Genomic DNA, 27627 nt, shown 5'->3' on the forward strand with positions numbered 1-27627 from the left:
GATACCAGTCGCTACTACTGCATTTAAGGCTGTACTTACATCATGTGGGTAACAGCAGTGTTTTCTTAGTCAATTCCATTCCCAGAAAATATTGTACTGCACATACCTCATTTGCGGGGAACCCTGCATGCTATTCCCATTTTCTGAAGTTACCCCACTCCTCAGAATGTCGAGAACAGCCAGTGGATCTTAGTTACGCCTGCTAAGATCATAGAAAACCGCAGGCAGATTCTTCTTCCAAATACTGCCTGAGATAGAAAAACAGAATACTCCGGTGCCATTTAAAATAACAAACTTTTGATTGAAGAATAATTAAGTAAAAACTCCAACTCCTCTCGCGACCTCCTTCTTTGTTGAGGGTTGCAAGAGAATGACTGGGTATGACATGTGAGGGGAGGAGCTATATAGCAGCTCTGCTTGGGTGATCCTCTTGCAACTTCCTGTTGGGAAGGAGAATATATCCCATAAGTAATGGATGACCCGTGGACTGAACACACTTAACAAGAGAAATCATATTTATGCAATATTCATATTTAATAAAGGATTTAACTATGTGTAAACTATAAATATTTCAGATTCCAAAGTTCTGGACATAGGGGAATATGTTCTAAGTATATCTGTATATATCTATACGTATATATAATCATTCATATAAATATGTATAAATATATATTTGTGCAAAAATCCACCAAATAAATATTTAAATATCTCTTTAAGAATAATAAATAGAACATATTATATGTGCAGAACATTGGGATTATAAAATATGCAATTTATCTTCTTATGTTGTGCTTTTAAATAGCCGCAATTGTGTTTGCGCGACTTGTGGGTGTTTTTAAAACTTTTTCGGCTCCATTCTATAGGGGATGAGATTTTGCATTTGTGGAATATCAAAGTCTATTTGTTACTGCAAACTTACGAATGCAAACTTTTTACTTTTAACTCTTAATGTGCGTGCAAATCTCTGAGCGAAAAAAATAAAAAGTACTTCTAGATTTGTTTTAACACTTGACCGCTCCACTAGGAATCTAGCCCAATGTAAGCAGAAGTAAAAGGAAAGATAATGAAATAAACCAAACAGTGTTACACAAACTAATAAAAATGACAAATTGCAGCTTACTGTGAAACATGGGTGATACAAGCACAAGATATATAACTAGTATAGGTTTTATGTAAACATAAACAGTATAATAAAGTGTTTCCACTTAATGTGTTCCAAATAACTTGTTATAATAGCTGCAGAGTATTACATTTATGGGAAATTGATCCTTTATGTTTTTTTCTGTATTTGAAATTTGTTTTTTCCATTAAAAACCCTTACCTAAGACATGCCCAAAATAATGGGCTGAGCCTTCAAGTGATATGCTAATTATGGCTGGGGGTTGAATAAACACAAGCAGCACTTTAACATACAAAATCTCTCCCTCATATCCCCACTGGGAGATGAATTAGTGCTGACAGAACAGTGTGAATAGATTATAAAGTCAGTTAAAGCTGTGGCAGGCAAGCAGACCTTTGTCAGAATAAGGAGGTTAGCTCTGTTGCCATAGGATGGAAATACAACATTGTGTGAAGTCCCTAAAAAGAAAACAATAGGCTGTCTACAGCTGGTGTTGTGTTACACAGGCAATGAACTTTATACTAACATTAGGACCATAGCTAGCCTTACCAGATTGGCTCCTCCAAATAAGGCAAGTGGTGGGTGGCGTTTGGCTACTGATAAACAATTGCAGCAAACACAATACAGTATCAGCAATGCTTTGTATAAAGCAGTGTCACAAACACTAACAAGTGCTATGGATATGATTTGGGACTGAAGTAATGTGGTTATTTGCATGTTCTGCTGGCTGTTACTAAAATAATTAGAAATCCTATATTTGTGTGGTTATTAAACAGAGGAAGTCTTCTGATCTGTTTTACACAAGCAAGCACATCTGCTATTCTTTAATACCTTATCAACAGTCTGGTTGTTTCTTTCATTCTTAGCCTCACTCTATATATTTTTATTTTATTTTTTTTAAACAAAGGAAAATATATCTCTCTCTCTCTATTGGGTTCTTGTGAAGCGCGGCTATTCACCCGTAAGGGTCTCAAGGCGCTGAGGGTTGCAGTTCAGTCGAAGAGCCAGGTCTTGAGGTCCTTTCTGAACTTAGTTAGGGTGGTAGCTTGTCTGAGGTGCAGCGGGAGGGTGTTCCAAGTCTTGGCTGCCAGGTGAGAGAAGGATCTGCTTCCCGCTGTGGTTTTCCTGATGCGGGGGATGACTGCGAGGGCTTGGCTGGCCGATCGAAGTTGTCTGGCGGGGTGTAGAAGGTAACGCGGTGGTTCAAGTATTCGGGACCGATGTTGTGGAGGACCTTGAATGCGTGGGTGAGAAGCTTGAAGGTTATTCTTTTGTTGATGGGGAGCCAGTGCAGGTCCCGCAGGTGTTTGGTGATGTGGCATTGACGAGGGATGTAGAGGATTAGTCTGGCCGAGGCGTTCTGGATGCACTGTAGTCTTTTTTGGAGCTTGATGGTGGAGCCGGCGTAGAGTGCATTGCCGTAGTCCAGTCGGCTGCTGACTAGGCCGTGGGCGACGGTCTTCCTGGTCTCGGTTGGAATCCATTTGAAGATCTTTTGCAGCAGGTGAAGTGTGTGGAAGCATGCAGAGTACACAGCGTTGATTTGTTGGTCCATGGAGAGCGATGAGTCCAGGTCGGTGGGGGTTGGAGGGTGTCCGAGGGCTGTCGGCCACCAGGAGTTATTCCAGGCAGATGTGGTGGGACCGAGGAGGAGGACTTCGGTCTTGTCTGCCTTCAGCTTTAGGCAGTTGTAGCTCATCCAGGTGGCGACTACCGTCAGCCCTTCGTGGACGTTTCTCTTGGCGGTGGTGGGGTCACTGGTGAGTGAGATGATTAGCTGGGTGTCGCCGGCCTAGGAGACTATGTTGATGTCGTGTCATCGGGCGATGGCAGCGAGAGGGGCCATGTAGATGTTGAATAGGCTGGGGTTCAGAGAAGAGTCCTGGGGTACACCGCAGCGGATTTCTGTGGGCTTGGAGGTGAAGAGTGGGAGTCTAACTTTCTGGGTTCTGCTGGTGAGGAAGGAGGTGATCCATTCCAGGGCTTTGTCGCGTATGCCGAAAAAGCCCTGGAAGCTCTTTTATGTAGGCTATCCCAGAGGCAGAACTTTTCTTCACTTTCTGTGATAAAAATTTTTTTAGTGAAACATTTCTGCAGGTCAGTTAGAAATAAAATACAATTTTAAATTAGGCAGTTACACTAAAGTACCAGTTCAATAGTGCAATGTGTTGATTAACTGGAGAATAAAGCAATTTTTTTAATTTTTACAATATAGTGCAGCAGAAGAAAATTTCATTGCAAATTAGCTGTAAAGAAAAAAAGAAATTTTGCGAAGTTTCTAAAATGTCTTGTGAACAAATCCCTGAGAGCCAGTCAACAATAAATGCACTGATATTTGCAGCGCTGCTCCAAACTTGACTGTTCTCTGCAAACAACATTTTGTTCTTGATGCACTGTGCTAAGGAAACCTTACACAGTACAGCCAGAGCACATTGCTGTTTGAAGATAACAGACTGATGCAGAGCAGTGCTGCAAAGCAAAAGAGCCCAAAGTTGTGTTCAGATAGCTGCAAATGTTCCTTCAGCAAAGGATAACAGAATGAAGCAAATTTGAAAATCAACGTAAATATGAAAGTTGTTTAAAATCGTATGTTCTATCCACATTGCATTTTTAGGGTTTCCTGTCCCATTAAGCATCAAGATTTCTTTTAATGAAGCCATGTAATGTATTGTGAAAGTATACAAAATATTCATAATGATGTTTTACTTCATTTAGTGGTTGATCCTTCTTCTTTTTCATGCCAGGAATACTTTAATAATAATAAAAAATAAAAGAAAAACCCATGGGAAAAAAATCTGAACTATTTATAAACTCTATTTATAAACAAGCATGTTTCAAAACATTAAAAACTGGTAAACAAACTGCATATCAACCCTTAGAACAAAGTTCCAATGTAAACAAACTGAAATCACACTATTGTGCATGCAATCGCGAGATTTCAATGATGTGATCAGGTCAGGGGGGAGTGCCTATGATGCTAGTTCCATGACGTCCTAATGGCGCTAAAGCCCAGCGCAGTTAGGGCGGCATGGAACGTCCTAACGGCAGGAAGAGGTTCTGATTAAAAAAATAAAAAGGCAACTAATCATTAATTCTAAGTAGACAGCAGGAATATAGCTACCAATCATATATACACTGTGTGCAGAATTATTAGGCAAATGAGTATTTTGACCACATCATCCTCTTTATGCATGTTGTCTTACTCCAAGTTGTATAGGCTCGAAAGCCTACTACCAATTAAGCATATTAGGTGATGTGCATCTCTGTAATGAGAAGGGGTGTGGTCTAATGACATCAACACCCTATATCAGGTGTGCATAATTATTAGGCAATGTCCTTTCCTTTGGCAAAATGGGTCAAAAGAAGGACTTGACAGGATCAGAAAAGTCAAAAATAGTGAGATATCTTGCAGAGGGATGCAGCATGCTTAAAATTGCAAAGCTTCTGAAGCGTGATCATCGAACAATCAAGCGTTTCATTCAAAATAGTCAACAGGGTCGCAAGAAGCGTGTGGAAAAACCAAGGCGCAAAATAACTGCCCATGAACTGAGAAAAGTCAAGCGTGCAGCTGCCAAGATGCCACTTGCCACCAGTTTGGCCATATTTCAGAGCTGCAACATCACTGGAGTGCCCAAAAGCACAAGGTGTGCAATACTCAGAGACATGGCCAAGGTAAGAAAGGCTGAAAGACGACCACCACTGAACAAGACACACAAGCTGAAACGTCAAGACTGGGCCAAGAAATATCTCAAGACTGATTTTTCTAAGGTTTTATGGACTGATGAAATGAGAGTGAGTCTTGATGGGCCAGATGGATGGGCCCGTGGCTGGATTGGTAAAGGGCAGAGAGCTCCAGTCCGACTCAGACGCCAGCAAGGTGGAGGTGGAGTACTGGTTTGGGCTGGTATCATCAAAGATGAGCTTGTGGGGCCTTTTCGGGTTGAGGATGGAGTCAAGCTCAACTCCCAGTCCTACTGCCAGTTTCTGGAAGACACCTTCTTCAAGCAGTGGTACAGGAAGAAGTCTGCATCCTTCAAGAAAAACATGATTTTCATGCAGGACAATGCTCAATCACACGCGTCCAAGTACTCCACAGCGTGGCTGGCAAGAAAGGGTATAAAAGAAGAAAATCTAATGACATGTCCTCCTTGTTCACCTGATCTGAACCCCATTGAGAACCTGTGGTCCATCATCAAATGTGAGATTTACAAGGAGGGAAAACAGTACACCTCTCTGAACAGTGTCTGGGAGGCTGTGGTTGCTGCTGCACGCAATGTTGATGGTGAACAGATCAAAACACTGACAGAATCCATGGATGGCAGGCTTTTGAGTGTCCTTGCAAAGAAAGGTGGCTATATTGGTCACTGATTTGTTTTTGTTTTGTTTTTGAATGTCAGAAATGTATATTTGTGAATGTTGAGATGTTATATTGGTTTCACTGGTAAAAATAAATAATTGAAATGGGTATATATTTGTTTTTTGTTAAGTTGCCTAATAATTATGCACAGTAATAGTCACCTGCACACACAGATATCCCCCTAAAATAGCTATAACTAAAAACAAACTAAAAACTACTTCCAAAAATATTCAGCTTTGATATTAATGAGTTTTTTGGGTTCATTGAGAACATGGTTGTTGTTCAATAATAAAATTAATCCTCAAAAATACAACTTGCCTAATAATTCTGCACTCCCTGTATGAGCAGTCATTATTTTGTGATAAACCCAGTTGCCAAAGGCATTTTCATAGTTATTAATTCTCACTGCAGAAAATATTTATGTAAATATTAAATTCAAAGAGGTAAGACAAAAAAAAAAAAAGATGCGTTTTTCTTTTGTGGAAAGATCAGCTGCTTCTTTTGCATCATCTATGGAGGAAGTCATCCTTACATTTGTGTAAGCAATTAAATTACGATGCCCCATTGTCAGGAACAGATTATTACATTACTGAGACAAAAGACAGATATATACAATCACATAATTGTGTGTGTAGAAAAAGAAAAAAGCATAATCTCCTTTATATTAACCAAGTTTCAATTCTGCAACTTGGGGCATTTGGATTATGGGCAAGGGGTATTCCTGGTTTGCTCCCTATTTTTTTAAAGAGATGTTTTCTTTGCATATGATCCATAAATGTTTTGTAGATGATCCATTTATATAGCCCATCTGGGAGTGTTTTTGTAACAAAGTATAGTTTTGGGAGCTTCTAAGTAAGTTTTTAAAAGGTTTTATACTGGATTTTTATATCAGTATCTGTGCATATTCTTTTTTATAGTTGTGTCTATTACATGCAGTTATATGAAAATTGGTGTATACTGTCCCTTTAAGGGATATAAAGCAACAATAAAACGCTACAGCATTTTATCATCAATCAATAGCTTGCATACAACTATATATTTGGGTAAATGGGTTTTACGAATAAAGTCCCTTCAGGTGATAGAATGACTTTCTGGGGGATAACATGCAGTTCCACAGAATATTAAAATGCCCTAACTCATTAGAGCAGGGCTCGACAAACCCAGGAGCCTGGTAGCCACTGGCTCCTAGAATTTTACCCCTGGCTCCTAACTTTTTGGGTTATTCTCCATATGTCTATATACAAATCCAACGGTCTGGCTCCTAAAAATATGCCTGGCTCCTAAATTTTCTTACTGGCTCCCAATTTTTAAACACATTTGTCAAGCACTGCATTAGAGCATTTTATTAACCCCTTCTATATCAGGAAAAACTTGCCAACAACATCAGAGAATTTTTAGCATTTTTGCTATCACTCCATTTAAAAATAAATATAGCATTTTTGTTACCTATTAAAACTATATCATTTTTTTTAGTAGAAAACAAAAAAGGTATAAATCTAGACCCATTTAATGCCACCGTTTCGTCGCCAAATGAGGATCATATTAAAAAATTGTCAACTTTTCACAAACTTTGGGTTTCTTGCTGAAATTTACATACCGCTTGTGCAGTTAAAAAACAAATGGTTGTAAAAGCAGATATGCGTGGTAGTGAAGCGGTTAATTAATTAGCTTGTAAGGATAATAGGTGGGAGTGTAATCCCTTCATTACAATACTGACACCTCCATGATCTCACCCAGACAGCTTTCGCCCTCCCCACACTCATACCCAACATCTTAGGTACTGGCAGGCAGTATGGGGCTTTTTTTTTTTTATAGAACATCTTTGAAAAAAAGTAACAGGCCCAAGGACACTGACCGCAGATAGTCCACAAGCCTTGCTAGAGACCGCAGGAACTAGACTCGACTGAGTCAACAGCCTCCAGGAGACATCGTCACCCAGCAGTCAGTCTCCAAACAACACACCCCTTACTAATGAAAGGGATCAAGCTACCATATTCTTCGACAAAGAAGATAAGACACAGAGAAAAACATGAATGTACTTGTAAAGCGCTTCTAATCCCCCTTAAGGGACTCAAGGCGCTGCTCATCTATCAACCTCGAAAGGAGGAGGGCTATGTAGACCTCGCCGGGGATCTAACTTGAAACCCTCGGTTTGCTACAGTGCAGAGTAGCCACAGTGCATTAGTATGCTGAGCTAGCTATCTAGCTAGCATAAAGGAACTCCAGACCAACAGAGACCCACCAGTCTCATAGAAACAAGGGGAGGCAACACCCAGACCCCAGAAAAACAGAAACCACGGGATAAGGCCGGGAGTCTGAAACAGAGAGGATCTTCCCCTAACACAGTGCACCCACACTCTAAAAAGCAACTGAAGACGAAGGTCCCCAAGTCGCAAAAAGGTAGCTCAGAATACCGAAATATTCCGAAATGAAACCTTATGCAGCAAGCTCAGATAGGTCTGACGAACAACACTTGAAGCCAAAACACTGCACGCTGCAGTCATCAAAAAATTACTCTGAAACTTAAATACTTGCAGGGCAAGCAGAAAGCAGCTGAAGATAGGATCCTTCAGATTGCCAAGTATACACTAACCAGCAGATAATGTTGCAGGCTATCTAAGAGCCGCCAGTCCTTCCCACAAATCTTGAACATGGAGAAAGGAGAAACCTCAAGAGGCTTACCGTACCTCGAATGCTCCGAGGACGAATTTAGCAGAGCAACAGATCTCACATCCCGTTTCAACACCAGACCAGCCCAAGCGACAGACATGACTCATAGACAGTGGGGACAGAAAGACCCCAAGCACAGCTTTCTTAGACAGTCTCTATGTAGAGAGATCAAATTCCCACAGGAGGAACAGAGCCCATAGAGCAGCAGATGCTGCACCTTACAGAAATAAGCCACCTGATCCAACGTCCTGCACACCGGGCAGGACAAAGACCCTCAAGAGAGAGGAAACCCCAGCTCATAAGGAAGACAAAACTATCCCCTCAAAAGGGAAGGGCACAGATAAGAACGGTGTACATGTCCACAAGACATGAAGCTATAGTATGATCAAAAAAAGGACAAGTAAGGCCTTAAAAGTTTATAACCAGTACCCAAAGGTGGATGTGAACTCTGGTCTTCCTGCTTGCAAGCCCAAATGAGCTAGCCCCTATGTCGCAACATAGGATCCCTTAAAAAGCTGGGTTGTCCCGAACCAGTCCACAGGATCATAAGTCTCCAGACATCCAAAAAGGATCCAAGACAAGAACCTGGGACCCAGAATCGTCCTAGAACGAACAACACCCCCAGGGAACACAAGATACCCCATCTGAAGCAATCAGACCTCACAGGGGATGAGAACTGGGAAACCCGGAGAATGGGTACAGGACTCACTCGTAATTCCTAGCCCAAAGGGAAGAAAACACCCTTAGCAGGAGGTAAACACCAACAAGGTGCTAGGCGCGACAAAGTCACGCAATCTCTCTAGAGCCCAAAGGCCCCAAGGGCAACACTAAGAGAAATGAGAACAAGAACAGAGTCACCCGAAAGAGAGTAGAAAGAAAGGCTAGTCTCCATAATCCTTTCAGATTAACGTTCCAGAGGACCACACCCAAGGGAGAAGAATGCAAAGCATCCCGAACCCAGGCAGAAAAACATCCCCTTAGAAAAAATCTTGGAAAGAGAGACGACACCTCCTATCGCCCCTGATATGGAGACAACTAACTCCCGAAGGAAGACAGAGCCTCACTAAAATTGTATGCTCTGTCTAAATCATGAATGTCAAATTATGACTTTACTGTCCCTTTAAGATTACACGGAAGAGAAATTGGGGCCAAATTATTAAGCACTGTATGGTGCCTAATACATCTGTTTCCGCATGAGCCTTCCGGCTCGCCGGAAACAGGAGTTAAAGGGATAATCTAGTCCAAAATAAACTTTTATGATTCAGATAGGGCATGTAATTTTAACAATTTTCCAATTTACTTTTATCACCAATTTTGCTTTGTTCTCTTGGTATTCTTAGTTGAAAGCTAAACCTAGGAGGTTCATATGCTAATTTCTAAGCCCTTGAAAGCAGACCTCTTCTCTGAGGCCATTTTGACAGTTTTTCCCCACTAGAGGGCATTAGTTCATGTGTGTCATATAGATAACACTGTGCTCATGCACGTGAAGTTCCTGGGAGCCAGCACTGATTGGCTAAAATGCATGTCTGTCAAAAGAACTGAAATAAGGGGGTAGTTTGCAGAGGCTTAAATACAAGATAATCACAGAGATAAATAGTGTATTTATATAACTGTGCTGGTTATGCAAAACTAGAGAATGGGTAAAAACAATAACAATTCTGGTGAAAACTGTCCATTTAAGAAGCAGCGGTCTTAAGACTGCTGCCCCTTAACTGGTCGCCGCCTCTGAGAGGCCGACAGCAATCAACCCGAACTGATACGATTGGGTTAGTTGACACCCCCTGCTAGCGGCCTATTGGCGGCGAATCTGCAGGGGCCGGCATTGCACAAGCAGTTCACTAGAACTGCTTGTGCAATGATAAATGCCAACAGCGTATGTGTTCTTGTGCCACTACCCATAATCCAGAGACATCCTTTTGTCCAAACAGTAGCTCTCTGACTAGAACTGGGACGCAAATCGGTCTGAGAAACCTTTTTACAAACACCTAGAGCACCTCCCTTCTTCACCTTCCTCCTGAGAAGACAAAGATAAGACTAGTTTCCAGTAATGTGGGAGGGGTTTTAAGGGCTCTTGGAGTTTTAGGATCTGTGCCTCCTAATAGTGGTCCAGAGTATAATTCCTAGGAGTAATGGATCATGGACTCTCACCACATTTATGAAAGAAAACTTTACCTTGTAAGATTTAGAATGCTACTAGACATCCAAAAACCCAAAGTAAAAAGCCCCAAGTTGAGCAAAATGTGTATCTGGACAATCAAACTATAAATTGTGCACCTATTATGTAGGTATTACTAGTGCACCTGTACACAATCTGCATTCTGCCTGTACTCACGGGATGCTGAAGAGCAGTTTCTCAGTTATTCCCAACAAGGATGTAGCGATGGAGCAGATTAAAAGAGCCAGACCGAAGAAGACATGGATAGACTTATACTGACTCCTGTACGTGAGACCCACACCAGGAACAAGAAACAGGATGAATCCAGCAATCCACTAAAAGACAAGAAAGAGTTAGTTGAAATACACATAGTGGAGAAGGTAGGTTTCAGGAGCAAGCAAAGCAATAGAGTTAGGAAATTTGAGAAACAGAATAGCCAATAGATAATTGGAGGCTGTGACTCACCTGAAAGATATAAACAGTAAATGTGGCAATTCCACACCAACTGTGTAAGCTGTACAGGTCAGCAATTTTCTTCTTCTTGTGGAATTGGAACACAGCAATAATTCCTATTAGAAAACCAAGTGTAAAGCATATATTAAATTATGGCACACCCCACACTCTGTCACTTAAGTCACTAAGAACGTATAAGATAAATTACTACCCGTCAAGCTATTTTACTGTAAGAAACCCAACTACCATTACATCCCTCACTGAATGAAAGCATTCTCTTCATAGAGCCTCATCTGTGTGCCATACCCCCTCGCTGTAACCGTCTATGCTACCTCTCACATAAGGGGCTACAGGGGTCTCAACTCACATCACTCCACCTGCATCATGTCTGCCCCTCTCGGTGCTCCCAGTAAACCAGACTCCTGGGTTAAGGAAAGTGCATGGACTTGCCTTTACAACATGGTGGCAGGGTTACCAAGATAGCCATAGTGTTGCTATACAGAAAACCTACCACCTTATTTGTACAGATAAGGTAAATGATGACTCACGGCTTCTCTTTCTACTATGTGGCTGCTGACTCTGCTTCTGATGATTATAAACTGCCAGAAAGGGCGTTGTTTAAACAGAGGCTTTGCCCTGGGGCCCAGCAAGGTCTAATTGCACCCCTGTCTCACTCATCTTTATTTTAACAACAACCCCTCACACAACCTTACTGTTAGATCCCTCATATCCACCCCGTCACTTGCTCTCTTCTCACATCTCTTTAAGGTAAGACCTTACCTTTCATATTACCATCCAATACGCCCCAAACTGTGAAACCACCTCATTATCTCATTTGATTCTGCCTCTCATAGTCAAATAGTTCTTTCCTTACCCACTAATGAGATGAACAGAGCCAAGACATGTAGGACTGCGTGCAGGATCTTGGTCGCTCTTTTTGTTTCGTGTCTAAAGACCCGGTAAACCAGCAGTGCTGGAAGAGATAACATAGTGGTCCTACATTAGAATGCTCATAATGAAGTAAAAGGGGCTGGGATAAGCTGAAAATAACTAAAATTAGTATATGTAAAGCAGGCTGGGAACATACTTAAGTAAACTCGTTTTTGCAAACATATGGGATGGAAATAATATAGGTTAAAGGAAGCAAGGGAAACACTGAGGGAACTAACAAAAGAACAGGCTGTTTTTGTATGAATGGAGTTGATACAGAACAAATATATCAAGTGCCAGAACAAATGGGAGTGCAATCCTTAGCTCTCACTGTCAGAAGGACAAACTAAAGTCTTACTGTGCACATGCACAGAGCTTCTGTAGCTTTATCTTCACAAGTGTAAAAAACACTAGGGAATGCACTCCCTTATTCACAAGTAGAACATATACAACGCAGCCTCTGATTCTTCTTTCCAGAGAAAATAAAATTAAAGGAATAGGGGTTTCAGGGCAACAGAAATATGGTTTAAATTCAATTTAAAAGATGCAAAAAATGCAGAATGAAAGTATTTATTACTGGCAGCATTTTACTATATGAAATGGGCTAGTAGTGATACATTTACTTCATTGCATCACTTCTGTCTCTATTTAAATCACCCTACTAATCAGCAGACAGAAACCTGTGTTTGAGCAAGAGAGACAGACTGAGGTATGAGCCACACTTATGATTTCAATAAACAGTAACAGCTTTGCTTTGTGGGTAATGCTATATAAATTACCATGTCCAGTTTTCTGACAGCAGTAGCAACATTATTGTGGGATCAGACTGTAGGGCAAGTGGCAGTAAACACTAATTGAATACATGCTATTAGCAATCAGTCTGGCAAGAATGGAAAAGCTGTATTACATACAGAACTCTGTTATTTTAGTTGGATGCACCCGATACTGAATATGAGAGCAGTTAATAGGAAGTAAAGCTGTGTGGAATATAAAGCCATATCTACTCCCACCTCAATCAATCCTATGGAGAGGTAGGAAGCAACTGTTATAACAAAATTTTATTTAAACTGACACAAAGGATTAAGCACAGCCTGTCTATGAAATGCTTCTATACTGTAATAGATACATGTAGCATGTTGCAGTGAATCCTATCACTGCAGTAATGATATATAATACTGCCACAGTTGCCTCTCCAATAAATGTTCTAACCTCACACACGCAGTTCTGTCACTAAACCTCTGCCCCGGTCTATGGGCATCTTTTATTTATATATGACACACTACACCTCTAACCCTGTCTGCTGCTGATGTAAAAACTGCATAAAATCAACTGTTCATTTACTTACTCCACATAGAGAAATTTATTTTTTAAAAATGGACATGAAACCCCCTTTTTATGATTCCGGTAGAGTATACCATTTTAAGAAACTTTCCAAAGTACTTCTGTTATCTTAATGCTTCATTCTCTTGGTATCCTTTGTTAAAAAAGAAGCAGCAGTGCAATACAGGAAGCTAGCTGTATGCATTGAGTGAGCCAATAACGTGAGGCATATATGTGCAGCCACCAATCAGCAGCTCCTGAGCCTACCTAAGTATCCCCTAGGTATCCTTTTAAACAAAGGATATCCTAACCTAATACACTACTTAGATGAGACACGGACACCTTCTCTGCTCCTATCACTGGATGCGGAGAAGACGTTTGATAGAATCGACTGGGGGTATATGTTCACTACCCTCAGGAGGATGGGTTTTGACGGTAAGTTTATAAGCCCTACAGGCAATATATTTCTCCACAAATGCCCAGGTAGCCTCAGCGGGCTATAAATCAAAAAGTTTCCCAATAATAAACGGCACAAGAGAGGGTTGCCCTCTCTCACCACTCCTCTTTGCCCTGTGCATCGAACCATTGGCAGCCAGGATTATATCACACCTAGACATCGCAGGAATCCCTGTAGCAAACTCGGAATATAAACTCGCCACTTATTTCGCTCCCCAACCTTTATGGGATCCTAGACATATTTCCGACAATTTCAGGATTTAAGATAAACGCAGATAAATGCGAGGCCTTGCCTATTGCTATTCCCCTACAAACTCAAGAACTATTATAAATCAATTTTTTTTACTTTAAATGGATGAAACATACGCTCAAATACTTAGGAATACACCTACCAGCGCAAACTCACCTATTAAATAAATCTAACTACACCCCTCTTTTTAAACAGATAAGTTGAGACTTACTGAAGTGGAGAAGCTATAATTTCTCTTGGCTAGGGAGACTTGCAGTCGTTAAAATTACTATTTTGCCACAAATCTTATACCTATTTAGAGCACTCCCTATAAAGATCATAAGATCCGACATAGATAAGCTGCAGGCTGATCTGCTCTCCTTTATTAGGGGGAGCAAATCGGCAAGAGTGACAAAATCATTAATAAATAGACACAAATCGCTAGGTGGCATAGGAGGCCAAAATTTAGTGGACTACTTACTACAAAGCAGCTAGAATAGCACAGGATAAGATGATCCTACAGAAGTCAAAAGAAATAGGAGGCTGGAGTGATCCAGACGCAATCTTTTGGGACAAAAGAATTTCACAACCCAGTAAGACACCCCCCCCCCCCCAACACCCTTCATTCTCAAGCTCATCCTACATACATGGTCGAGGGTGGTGGTCAGACATGCTCTGATGACGGAGTCTTCATTCTCCACCCCAATCCACTATTTGCTTCCTAGTGAGTTATGGACACAGATCAAGAAGTGGGAAAACAAGGGACTTTACAGGGTAGCAGATATACTGGAGAATGGAAAGCTGTTCTCCTGTCTATTGCAAGAGAAAATAGAACCATTAAAACTACACTGATACTTATACCTCCAAATTAGCTCCTTGTGGGATGATTTATTAGAGGAGTCCCGAAGGGAGCTCCTACTGTTCTAGAATTACTCTGTAATAGCCACCAATGCTCTAAGCACTCCATATCTAGACTGTACGTTGCCATCCAGTCCTGCCCACACAAGACAAAATCTTCGGTAATGTTAGCTTGGGAAAAAGACTTAAACATAACTAAAGACCTAGAGGAATGGGAACAAATATTTCAGTCTGCCGATAGAGGACTACTGAGTGTAGACATGAAGGAGAATACCATGAAAACACTTTTCAGATGGTACTTGACGCCGGTGAAAACCGCGCATATGTACCCACAGGGTAGTAGATTGTGTTATAGAGGATGCGGTGAGGTAGGCTCATATCGACACGTGGTGGGATTCCACTGAGGTCAACCTAATCTGGAAGCGACTTGCCTCTTTTGTTAGCCAACCGATAGGTGAGGAGATTATTCTCAATATACAGCAGGCTCTTCTACATGACCACAATACCGCATATAACAAACACTTTAACACTTTTCTCAATATCCTATGCACAACCACGAGAACCCCTACATGGGCTGAAATATATAATAAAATGCAACACACTTACAACATGTACGAGATTTGGTACTACTGGATAGGTCAAGAGAAATCAGCCCAAGGATTACCCCTTTAGGGCGCATTACTGGTTTTAGACATGCATTGCAAATTATATTACTGAAGAGCAAACATTTTGTATTTATTATGTTGTCATTTTCTCCCCTATATAGCTGTGGTAGGCCTGTGATAGCACCTAATTTGTATTACATCAAAGTTGCAGAGAACTATTGTTAAGTTTATGAATCTTTGAGCTCCACAAGTTCGAGAAATGATTTCTTTGGAAATTTGTTCCACTTTGTATTCGTTTGAAAATGTGATATGCATACTTTGATGTAAAAGCAACTTATAAAATATGTAAAGCTTAATAAAAAATATTTAAACATAAACAAAGGATATCAAAATAAGAAAATATACTAGATAATAGAAGTAAATTGGAAAGCTGTTTAAAATCACGTCTGAATCATAAAATTAAAAAATGTGGGTTAACCTAGATGTAATTTAAATGCACAATACTGCATTTCTATTGCGCAGGCAACCTGCAGAGCGTACAGCTATTGGCCAGTGTACTCGTATTCTCACAGCATGTAGTAAACACATACTACACAGGATGTTCAGTAAAAGATATTGCTAAAACATTGATCCGGTTCACTAAAAGTATTTTGCTTAACAAACTATAATGCAATATATTGTTATTACGGAAACTTAAATGCACTGATATGTGGTTCAAGCACAACAAGAATGCCCCTTTAAGGATCAAGGCAATGAGCAAACATTATGGTAATTGGTAAGGTATTTTTTGTTTAGTAGAGAGACGATACGTGTCACTACACCTCTATATTGCCATGCATAGGGTTGCCAGGTGTCCTCCACAAAAATACTGGACACCCAATAAATAAACGGGGGTGGGGGTCAAATTTAGTGTGTGTGTGTGTGTGTGTGTGTGTGTGTGTGTGTGTGTGTGTGTGTGTGTGTATGTATGTATGTATGTATGTATGTATGTATGTATGTATGTATATATATATATATATATATATATATATATATATATATATATATACCCCTCTGAAGAAGGATCAACCTAAACAACCTTTGAAACGCGTCAGGGAATTTTAATATTATACTTCTTATACTGTTTTACTTGATTTTAAGTTATTGTTGTGACAACTCTTAGCTAGTAATCTAGCGTTATTTTTAGTACACTAGATTCTTTTATTGCCAATAACTGTCAGCCGTGTGGGGCTACTCCACGGACACTACTCATTACTAAGTTACCATATTGAATCTTGGAATTCTGACACTCACACGTGGAGGGACCGACTAAGGTCTTACATGCTGTATACATACCTCATTTTGTTTGAGGATGATAAATCTGAGTGCTATGTGTATTGTATTTTAACTGCCTTATTGTGAATAAAGTTGTATTACACTATATACACTCTCTTGTCTCCCTGGGTACCCTTACGTTGGAGAAAGTTTATACCGGGACAGAGAAGCACTCCAAGAGGCTAAATACATACCTGCACAGGAAGCTTGTGGGACATCTTCATTACAAGAAGTACATCCCCACATACTCCAGGAGGCTGACGAAACTGGAATAGCCATCTGATTCCGATGTTAGGAAGAGATCCGACTATCTACACATACCCCCAGTGCGGCATACTTACCTCATTAGATTGGGGTAATATCTGGTAAGGGTATTGTATACCACCTTTTATGTAATATCAGCTGATATATGGCGATTCACCATTGATTGACTATATCCTAAGGACTTACATGAACTGTTCATTTTATCTATATTTTCTGCTATAGTGGATATACAGGCGCTGTAAAAACCTTTGTTCCTATATTTACTCCTACTGACTGGGGTTACACATCTCATACAGTATCTGTCTTATATAGCTGCCTCTAATATCCTATTCCCTTCAGACAAGCGCTACCCACAGAGTATCGCTTGAGTCTACTCAGTGTTCTGAGTGGTCTCATTCTACCATTTGGCCAGATGCGGTGACTAACCTTTCCAGTTTTGCTTTTAAATCTTAGCTGAGAGCTTGTAAGTGAGTGCTGGGTTTTCTCTGTGTGTTGTATTAATTTGTTTTGTAATTTTCCCTATGGTTCTTGCACCTAGACCTGTCTGGGGTTAACTGCTTGTGGCTCTGGGGACAGCACAGCTTCCTGTGAGTGCCAGTGGCACCCAGGGCTGAGCATGTTGAAGGGTCATGGGATGTGTACCCGGTCCGGTATGAGAGTGCAGTTCCCTTCCGTGTTTTGTATATGTCTAGGGTGGTTACATATTCCTGTGCACCCTTCTCTTGTTTTCAGTTTGTTTGGATTTGAAAGCTTGCATTGTGTGGCTGTTTTAGGGTCTCAGGTATTGGAAAGGACCTTGAAGTGGTACCTGAGCTTGTCCCATTTGGCCAGATGCGGTGACTAACCTTTCCAGTTTTGCTTTTAAATCTTAGCTGAGAGCTTGTAAGTGAGTGCTGGGTTTTCTCTGTGTATATATATTATATATATATATATATATATATATATATATATATATATATATATATATATATATATATATATATATATATATATATATATATATATATATATATATATATATATATATATATATATGACGTGCAGTGACGTCAGAGGCTGGTGAGGCAATGGCTAGGATACACCTTCATTCTTTAGATATCCTTTGTTGAAGAAATAGCAATGCACATGGGTGAGCCAATCACATGAGGTATCTATGTGCAGCCACCAATCAGCAGCTACTGAGCATATTTAAATATGATGTTCAACAAAGGATATGAAAAGAATGAAGAAAATTAGATATTAGATGTAAATTGGAAAGTTATTTAAAATTGCATGCTCTTTCTAAATCATGAAAGAAAACATATGGGTTTCATGTCCCTTTAAATGGTTTCTTGGAAAACTGGTCAACTTAGTAAACATCTGATTTTAGTCTAAAGGATTGTAACAGAAACACTTGCCAGATAACAAAATGCTAGCTCTGATTATGAGATATTGAAATCCATGCCCATTAACCCTTTGTCTGCTAAGCCATTTCCCACCTGGGTGCTAATATTTTATTTATTTATATTTTGTAAAAAAAAATTTAAACTTTTTTATTTCTTTTTACAGACCCCCAAGACTTACACTGTTGGAAAGGTTAGGCGATTACCTTTCCAGCAATGGGTCTTGGGGGTCTGTAGCTGCTTAGATGCCTGAGATACAGGCTTCTAAGCAGCATGCCCCCTCCTCCTATACTTAACATTGTTAAGTATAAAGTTGCGCGGTGACGTCATCACGTAATTGCGCGTGACGTCACCACGCATCACGTGAAGCCCCGTCGATGCCTGTCACTCTACAGGCACGATCGCTGGGGTAGGATCAGTAAGGAGCCCCCAGATCTCCCTCAAGGTGGGAGAGTGCTCATGACGGCTCTGAGCCGTCATTAGCACCAGAGTGAGAAACTCTGTGACGGCTCAGAACCGTCATTAGCACTCAAAGGGTTAAAATAGGTTTAAAACATACTTTTTACTTTAATGCTGCAAATTATGCTTATAGATTTTTTCATTATTCAGTAAATATAAAAATGTCTTGATCCAGTGGCGGCTGGTGAAATTTAAAGATGGTGGGGCGCTTGACCCCACCCCTTTAAATAAAGCCACACTATCAGATGGCACTACCAATTCATTAATTAAATAAATAAATAAATAAATAAAAGGTAGACAGAAACACAGAAAAGCACTCGGGGGGAGAGGGAGAGAGAGATGGGGGGAGAGACACACAGAGGGTGTGAGAGAAAGAGAGAGACACACAATTGCACACAGAGAGTTAGAGAGAAAGAGAGAGAGACACAGACAATCAAACACAGAGGGTTAGAGAGACACATAAGGGAAGAGAGAGTCAGAGGGGGAGGAAGAGAGACAGAGAGAGAAAGAGACCACGGGGGAGAACAACACATAAGAAGAGAGATGGATAGATAGAGAGAGAGACACACACACACACACACACAAGGGTGGGGGGGAAGAGGGACCATTGCATTTTTAAGTAATAAAACAGCAGAGCTACAGAGAGTTCAGAAAGTAAGACTATAAATTAGTAGCTGCTAAGTTAGTGGGTGTAAAGTTTGAGGAAACAAAATACAAAAACGATCCTTTAACTGTTGTAAAACAGTAAAAAAAAAAACACTAAACCACATTCATTAACCTCTTAAGGACATATGACGGAATTTTTCTGTCATAAAACAATTGAGCAAACTGAAAGCTGTGTCCTTAAAGGGTTAAATTATAATTTTCACTAACAGAATCCCTTTCAGTGAAATCTAAGGTTGCAGAAATTACTAAGATGTGTCTTAAACACTGCTCATTGACTGCATCTCTCTTCCTGCTCTGCCTCTGTCTGTATTAAGGAAGTGACAGTGGCACATTCCACTGCACTTAGAGGGGAAATACAGAACTCTCTTTTCACTTTAGCAAAAGCTGGCACCTTCACAGGACAGCAACAAAATAAATGAAAGTAGTTTTTTCCGTTTTTGTTTAGTTTTATATGATTTAACATTCAGCCCCAACCCCAAGTTCCACTTACTAATGCCTCTCACTGGATTGGTTCAGAACAAATAGGACTGCCTCAAATAAAGCACTTATGGGCCATGCAATGATCTTAACCACTTTCATCCAGTAGGTGGCGCAGCATGTTGTGTAATGGTGGGCAGACCTGCTTGTGCCTCTGCATTGCACAACATCTAGCTGTGAGAAAAAAAATTGCCATTTTTATTTTTTTTATTTTTTAAAGCCAATAAAAAAATATATATTTTTGCCCATATGAGAGGTGAAGCACTGCCTCACCTGCCTCTAGTGACTGCACATACAGTATATATATATTCTTACAAAGATAACACACTACACTATCACTGCCTCTATCTTACCCTGCAGAGCAGCCATATTGCATCATAAAAACTAGTCATCACATCTGCCCTGAAGCCATCACACAAGCACATACACACTACTCCTGATAAACACAGGCTACACATTAACCCTTTGAGTGCTAAGCACTTTCCCACCTGGGTGCTAAGATTTTTTTAAGTTTTCTTTTTTGAACATTTTTTTTTAACTTTTTTTATTTTCAGACCCCCAAGACTTACACTGTTGGAAAGGTTAGGCGATTACGGTCTTGCGGGTCTGTAGCTGCTTAGATGCATGAGATACAGGCTTCTAAGCAGCATGCTCCCTGCTCCTATACTTAACATTGTTAAGTATAAATAAAGTTGTGCAGTGAAGTCATCACGTTATTGCGTGTGACGTCACCACGCAAAACGGAAAGCCCCGGCGATGCCTGTCACTATACAGGTGGGAGCCCCCAGTCTCCCTTAAGGTGGGAGTGCGTAAGTGATGGCTCTGAGCCGTCATTACCACCAGAGTGGGAGACTCTGTGATGGCTCAGAGCTGTCATTAGCACTCAAAGGGTTAAAGGGACATGAAACCCAAAAATGGTCTTTCATGATTCAGATAAAGCATACAATTTTAAACAACTTTCCAATGTACTTCTATTGTCAAATTTGCTTTGATCTCTTTGTATTCTTTGTTGAAGGAGCAGCAATGCACTACTGGTGGCTAGCTGAACATATCGGGTAAGCAAATTACAAGATATATATATATATATATATATATATATATATATATATATATATATATATATATATATATATATATATATATATATATATATATATATATATATATATATACACACACACACACACATACATACACACACATACATATCCACCAATCAGCAGCTAGCGCCCAGTAGTGCTTCATTGCTCCTGAGCCTACCTAATTATTCTTTTCAACAAAAGGATAGCAAGAGAACTTTCTAATTGACTCATATTATCAAATTGTCTTCATTCTCTTGGTATCTTTATTTGAAATGCAAGAATGTAAGTTTAGATGCCGGCCCATTTTTGGTGAACAAATTGGGTTGTTCTTGCTGATTGGTGGATAAATTCACCCACCAATAGACAAGTGCTTTCCATGGTCTGAACCAAAAAATAGCTTAGATGCCTTCTTTTTCAAATAAAGAAAGCAAGAGAACAAATAATAATTGATAATAGGTGTAAATTATAAAGTTGCTTAAAATTGCATGCTCTATCTGAATCGCAAAAGAAAAAAAATTGGGTTCAGTATACCTTTAAGCAAATTGGAAAGTGATGTAAAATTGCATCTAAGTCTATCTAAATCATGTAAACTAAAAGAGGAAGTAAAGTGGACAATTCTAGAGCACTCAAAAGATAGTATTATATATGAACAAGTGATGGCAGGGGGAACCACCAACTATGGAGAAAGAATGTTTAAAACTTAACATGTAATTGTCATTATAAAACAGTGTCCAAAACAGTGAGTGTATTAAAACTTAGATTAAAATATAAGTATTGAGTGCCAGAGATCACAAAGTACTAAATAAGAGGAATAACACTCAACAGCAGGGCACCACACAGACCAATACAAATAAACACGCTAGTGTGCTGCATGAGAAACCATTACCTATAAAAAGAGGATTGACCTCACAACGTATTATACTGATTAAATGCAGCAACAAGAGCTAGTAAGCAAAGGAGTAGTAACCATAGCTGACGATAACTTATTAATAGCTCAAAACAGAGCTGTAAAACAGACAAAATAAAGGTCAAATAATGTGATCACATAAGAAACTTAAATGCCGATATCAGTCAGACTGCAAAAATACAATGCAGGGGGGGTATATGAAAGTGGAGCGCTTAAATGTTCATTGATATGAGCAGATCATAGGGATGAGAGATAATAGAGATTGCAAGACGATATTTAAATCTAAAGCACTGCGATAGTAATGATGACCAATATCAAAGTAATGTGGCGAGTCAGAGTTTGTTAAGGATAACAAAGAGAGACGCTTGGAAGATTAATCTTAAAATGTATCTACCCAAATTAAAGCCATAGTATTTTCCAATGTAATACATTATGATATAGCCTTATTAGAGAAATAACGAGTAGTACTATGGCAGTTATAGGTCTCACACACAGGGGAATTTAAAGCAATTATTTGAACAGGACATTTCAGCATATTTATATATATCTCGTACATGGACATTGCATGGGAGATGACACGGATATATACACTTCTAATCAGTACAGCTCATATTCATATTAACATATGTAGCGCTGGGATGATAACATAGTAAAAGCAAAAGTACCCAAAATACAGTATGGTCATATGGTAAAGTATGTGTCACAGTGACCTAAAGTGATCACCGGTATTTAAACCAGTATTATGACAAAAAAGCCATGAACTTCTCAATAAGTTAGCTTATAGTAATTAATTAAGTTAGCTTATAGTAATTAATTAAGTTAGCTTATAGTAATTAATTAAGTTAGCTTATAGTAATTAATTAAGTTAGCTTATAGTATTCATTTGGCAGGTCATTCCCACATATCTCTTTCTTAATGGTAAATAACTAAATAGTATGGTCATTTACAGAAGAGAGCTATATTCATCCTGTTCATTTAAACCTGCTGGTGTAAGGGTGTTTAACCATTGATTTGATATTTCCACCCCTTATTCCAGATCTAATAACTTGTAAGACAGATACTAGCGTGTTTATTTGTATTGGTCTGTGTGGTGCCCTGCTGTTGAGCGTTATTCTTCTTATTTAGTACTTTGTGATCTCTGGCACTCAATACTTTTATATTAATCTAAGTTTTAATACACTCACTGTTTTGGACACTAATGTTTTATAATGATAATTACATATCAAGTTTTATACATTCTTTCTCCATAGTTGGTGGTTTCCCCTGCCATCACTTGTTCATATATAATACTATCTTTTGAGTGCTCTAGAATTGTCCACTTTTCTTCCTCTTTTTGTTTACATGATATACTTTTGGACATTGAGTCCCCCCCAAGACTACTTCATTATGGTAATACTTCCAACATAATTCATGTTGGAGCTGATAATTTGTATTGAATGCTTAGTGGGGATTAATTGATACATATATTCCCTAACCATTCACGTTTCATATCTATCTAAATCATGAAAGACAAATTGGAGGTTTCATATGCCTTTAATGCTATTACTGTTTTTACCTAGGGCTGTTAGTGTTTACTGAGTGTGCTCATAAGACGATGGCAGAATGAACTTTGCTGGCTTTGTGCCATTTTAATTATTTTAAACTAAGTCCCAAGATCACAGTGCATCTCAAGATATCCTGTTAACTCTCTAAGTTCCCGTACTTTTAATTACTGCAAGAAAGTGTGCAAAAATCACAGGATATTCCCTCAGAATCTACTTTAGGGACAGACTAAAGTTCAAATACTTAGTGCTCAATGTCAGAGGCCAAATTGTACTCACATTCACCACAAAGAAACACCATTCCTAGCACCATGCACAGTGGATGGACATTGAATTGTTGGTCACCATCCCAGGAAAAGCCACCCCTGAAGTGTGCAAACCAGGCCCCAGTCATTGCCAGAGCAGCCACTCCCAGTACTTGTGACAAGGCCACGAGGTACGGCATCCATCCTATATTTTCATTGTGCATAGCGTCCTCCATCATAGTGTTTTGAGGGAAAGCAGCTGTTCAGGGGAAAAAGAAGAGGACATTAGACCACTGCGCATATATTTTTACAATATTAAAAAAAAAAAAAAGACGACTCCACTGTCAGTGAAGTATTTTTTTCTATAAAGATCTATGAGCAAAGAATTTCTGTAAATAACAGCAATTAGCCCTGAAGAAAAAAGAAATAATTCAGTTTAATGCAATTGAAGAGAGCAGCACAAAAATTAAATAACCAGTATAGTATGGGGGTGGGTTATATTGCTATTAACCGAACAAAAAAGTGGATTTTGTGGTGGTGCAGTCTATATACGGAATTAGGACTATTACACAGAGACAAACTGAAAATACCCTGGTTATTACTTGAGGTGCAAAACCTAAAGGGGCACAAAAAACATTTTTTCTTTGCTGCATATAAAAGAGAACATTTAAAAAAAAAATACAGTTCAACTGATGTTTCTCAAATGAGAGAAAAAAAATGTTTTTTTAAGGAGTATGGCACAAAAACTTAATAATTTTGTAGCAAAACATATACTGTGAAATGTAATCACCAGGCAAGTATGTGTACATGCATTAAAATCAGGGTGGATAAAAATCAATGATTGAAAAATTAAAATGTTTTTTGAGGAGAAATCTATCTAAAAAGATAGTTTTTATTTAAGATACATATAATCTTAAAGTGAATGTAAACTTTCATGTATTAGTGCCCGGTTTTTACAAATACTATTAAAAACAGGGGCACTTTCATTCATGAAAGTTTAAATTGTAGCGTATTGCCGATCCTGCGTCTTCAACGACGCAGGATCGGCAATCCCCCGCCCGCTTCTCATGCTGTACTTACACAGCAATGATGAAACCAGCTTCCTCCAATTATGGTGTGGCGTCACGAGATGGACGCTCTGGGGGGAAGCCATGATTGGAGGAAGCCGGTTTCGTCATTTGTGTCGTAAGTACAGGCGGGGGATCCTGAAGAGAAAGGCAAGTATTTGTAAAAATGCGCTGCAATGTAAAATGCTGCCCCTAACATCGCTGACCCCTATATTATATTTATTAACCCCTAATCTGCCCCCCCCCCCCCGACGTTGCCGCTACCTAACTACACTTATTAACCCCTAATCTGCCGACCGGACCTCGCCGCCACTATAATAAATGTATTAACCCCTAAACCGCCGCACTCCCACCTCGCAAACACTAGAATAAATAGTATTAACCCCTAATCTGCCCTCCCTAACATCGCCGCCACCTACAATTATTAACCCCTAATCTCCCGCCCGCACCGTCGCCGCTACTATAATAAAGTTATTAACCCCTAAACATAACTCTAACCCCAACATCCCCTAACATAAATATAATTTATATTAAACGAAATAATATTCCTAAAATTAACTAATTTTTTCCTATTTAAAACTAAATACTTACCTATAAAATAATTACATTGTAGCTATTTTAGGATTTATATTTATTTTACAGGCAACTTTGTATTTATTTTAACTAGGTACAAAAGCTATTAAATAGTTAATAACTATTTAATAGCTACCTAGTTAAAATAAATACAAAATTAATGTAAAATAAATACAAACCTAAGTTACAATTAAACCTAACACTACACTATCATTAAATTAATTAAATAAATTACCCACAATTACATACAATTAAATAAACTATTCTATAATACAAAAAAAACAAACACTAAATTACAAAAAATAAAAAAGAATTACAAGCAGTTTAAACTAATTACACCTAATCTAAGCCCCCTAATAAAATAAAAAAGCCCCCCAAAATAAAAAAATTCCCTTAAAAGGGCTTTTTGCGGGGCCTTGCCCAAAAGTAATCAGCTCTTTTGCCTGAAAATAAAAATACAATACCCCCCCAACATTACAACCCACCACCCACATACCCCTACTCTAACCCACCCTAACCCCCTGAAGATCTCCCTACCTTGAGTCGTCTTCACCCAGCCGAGCCGAATTCTACATCCAAGCGCGAGCAAGAAGATGTCCTCCATCCGGTAGAAGTCTTGATCCAAGCGGCAAAGAAGAGGTCCTCAATCCGGGCGAAATCTTGATCCAAGCGGCAAAGAAGAGGTCTTCTATCCGGGCGATGTCTTCTTCCAAGCGGCATCTTCTATCTTCTTTCTTCCGGATCCATCTTCATCCCGCCGACGCGGAACATCCTTCTTCCCCGACGGACTAACAACGAATGAAGGTTCCTTTAAGGGACATCATATAAGATGGCGTCCCTTCAATTCCGATTGGCTGATAGAATTCTATCAGCCAATTGGAATTAAGGTAGAAAAAATCTGATTGGCTGATGCAATCAGCCAATAAGATTGAAGTTCATTCTATTGGCTGATCGAAACAGACAACTCTAAATACCAGCGTTGTTGGAAGGGTGCGTTGGGAAAAAAAGCAGTGTTAGCTACGCGGGTCTTTACCGACAAAACTCTAAATCTAGCCGTTTGTATTTTATATTACTTTACACTTTAGATTAAGTTATATAACATTTAAACTTTGCACTCTCTATTTTGTATTTTATTTTGTATACAGCAGTGTATTTTGGATTGTGATTTTCTAAATTCTGATTATGCCTTCACAGTTTCTGTGTAATTTTAACAAATTAGGATCATACAAAGTGCAATGTAAATATATAGTATTTCTACTCTTTAAAATAAAACTTTAAACTTTTTTTTTTTTTTAAAGCTTCAGTTTCCCAGAGAGCTTCATTATTTTCTATGGGCCCAATTATCTAGTTTGGATAGAAATGTTATTGCAGACGTCACATGGGCTGAACTCACTGAATTCTATATGAAAAAATGGTGGAACTTGGACATTCCAGAGAGATGAGAGGTGCCTTCCATAGAAATTAATGAAGATCTCTGGGATACTGATTTCACAGGAGAAAGAGAGAGAGAGAGAAAAGAGAGAGAGAGAGAGATTAACAGGTAAAGCTCTGGGACTGATATAAAGTCTCAGTTTGCACAAAATAAAAATGAAACTGAAATATTTTCATTACAATTTAAATAAAAAAAATTTATCACTTTTCTTTCAGTTAAAATAAATGTATTGTGAATTTTGAGCAACCTTCTCCTGCATATAGCAGGCGAGATAATTCAGTGAGACCACATTAACCAGAATTTTGAAAGAGCTTCAGATATACCATGTGAACTCCCCTGTTCTGCTCGGGTAACTGCCCTGTCCCTTCCACTTTCTGAAATGGTCAGTTTTAGTTAGCAATGGAGCAAATACAAATTAGAATGCAATTTTTAAAAGATGCACAGAAATATACAAAGTATGGACCCAATTTTTCAGTAGCACAGAAACTTTCAAGACAATCAGAATTTGTAAAACTACTGCTGGATCTAAATCTAATAAAATACAAAAGAGAAAAATTGCAAAGCTTAAATTTAATGATACTGAACGGACCCAGTCTGATGTGTAAAGTAATATAAAATACAAAGCACATAGTGTAACAAAATATCATACAGGTGCTATATTGCACCTGGCTTGTCTCTCCTTTACATACAGAAATGAGAGAGATATCACGGTGCTGGAGGGTTCCACCATTTATCTTTGAGCATTCAGTGAGTTCAGTCCCTGTGAAACTCGCACTACAATTTCTCTCTAAGCTGGAGAATCTTTGATCAGCAGGGGTTTGTTATACAGACAGAAATAATATAAAAAGACGCATTTGTGTGTTCAGAAAGTGATAAAATAAGAAAATCTGATTTCCCTGCAAGCTCAAAAACAGTCATTTAATATACAAAAATAAACCTAAAAAAGTATTTTTGCATACATTGTATACTCTGCAGCTGGTATAGCAAATCACTGAAAACACATTAAGGCGAAAACAATTTTAAAATACACTGCCCCTTTAAAGTAAAAAACAAACAAAATACAAT

At 39.0% G+C, this 27627-nt stretch overlaps 1 protein-coding gene across 1 annotated transcript in view; it reads right to left on the minus strand.

The window, feature by feature from the left end:
* LOC128646968 (transmembrane ascorbate-dependent reductase CYB561) overlaps positions 1-27627 on the minus strand; it is a 112123-nt gene that overhangs the window by 73288 nt on the left and 11208 nt on the right. Inside the window, exons 2-5 of the mRNA XM_053699781.1 lie at positions 23525-23749; positions 11630-11728; positions 10768-10871; positions 10480-10637 (exon numbers count right to left, since the gene is read on the minus strand). Coding sequence (XP_053555756.1) covers positions 10480-10637; positions 10768-10871; positions 11630-11728; positions 23525-23729 — 566 coding nt within the window. The 5' untranslated portion in view covers positions 23730-23749. The remainder of the gene's footprint in view (positions 1-10479; positions 10638-10767; positions 10872-11629; positions 11729-23524; positions 23750-27627) is intronic.

This window comes from Bombina bombina, chromosome 1 (genome assembly GCF_027579735.1).
Source record: "Bombina bombina isolate aBomBom1 chromosome 1, aBomBom1.pri, whole genome shotgun sequence".
NCBI lineage: Eukaryota > Metazoa > Chordata > Amphibia > Anura > Bombinatoridae > Bombina > Bombina bombina.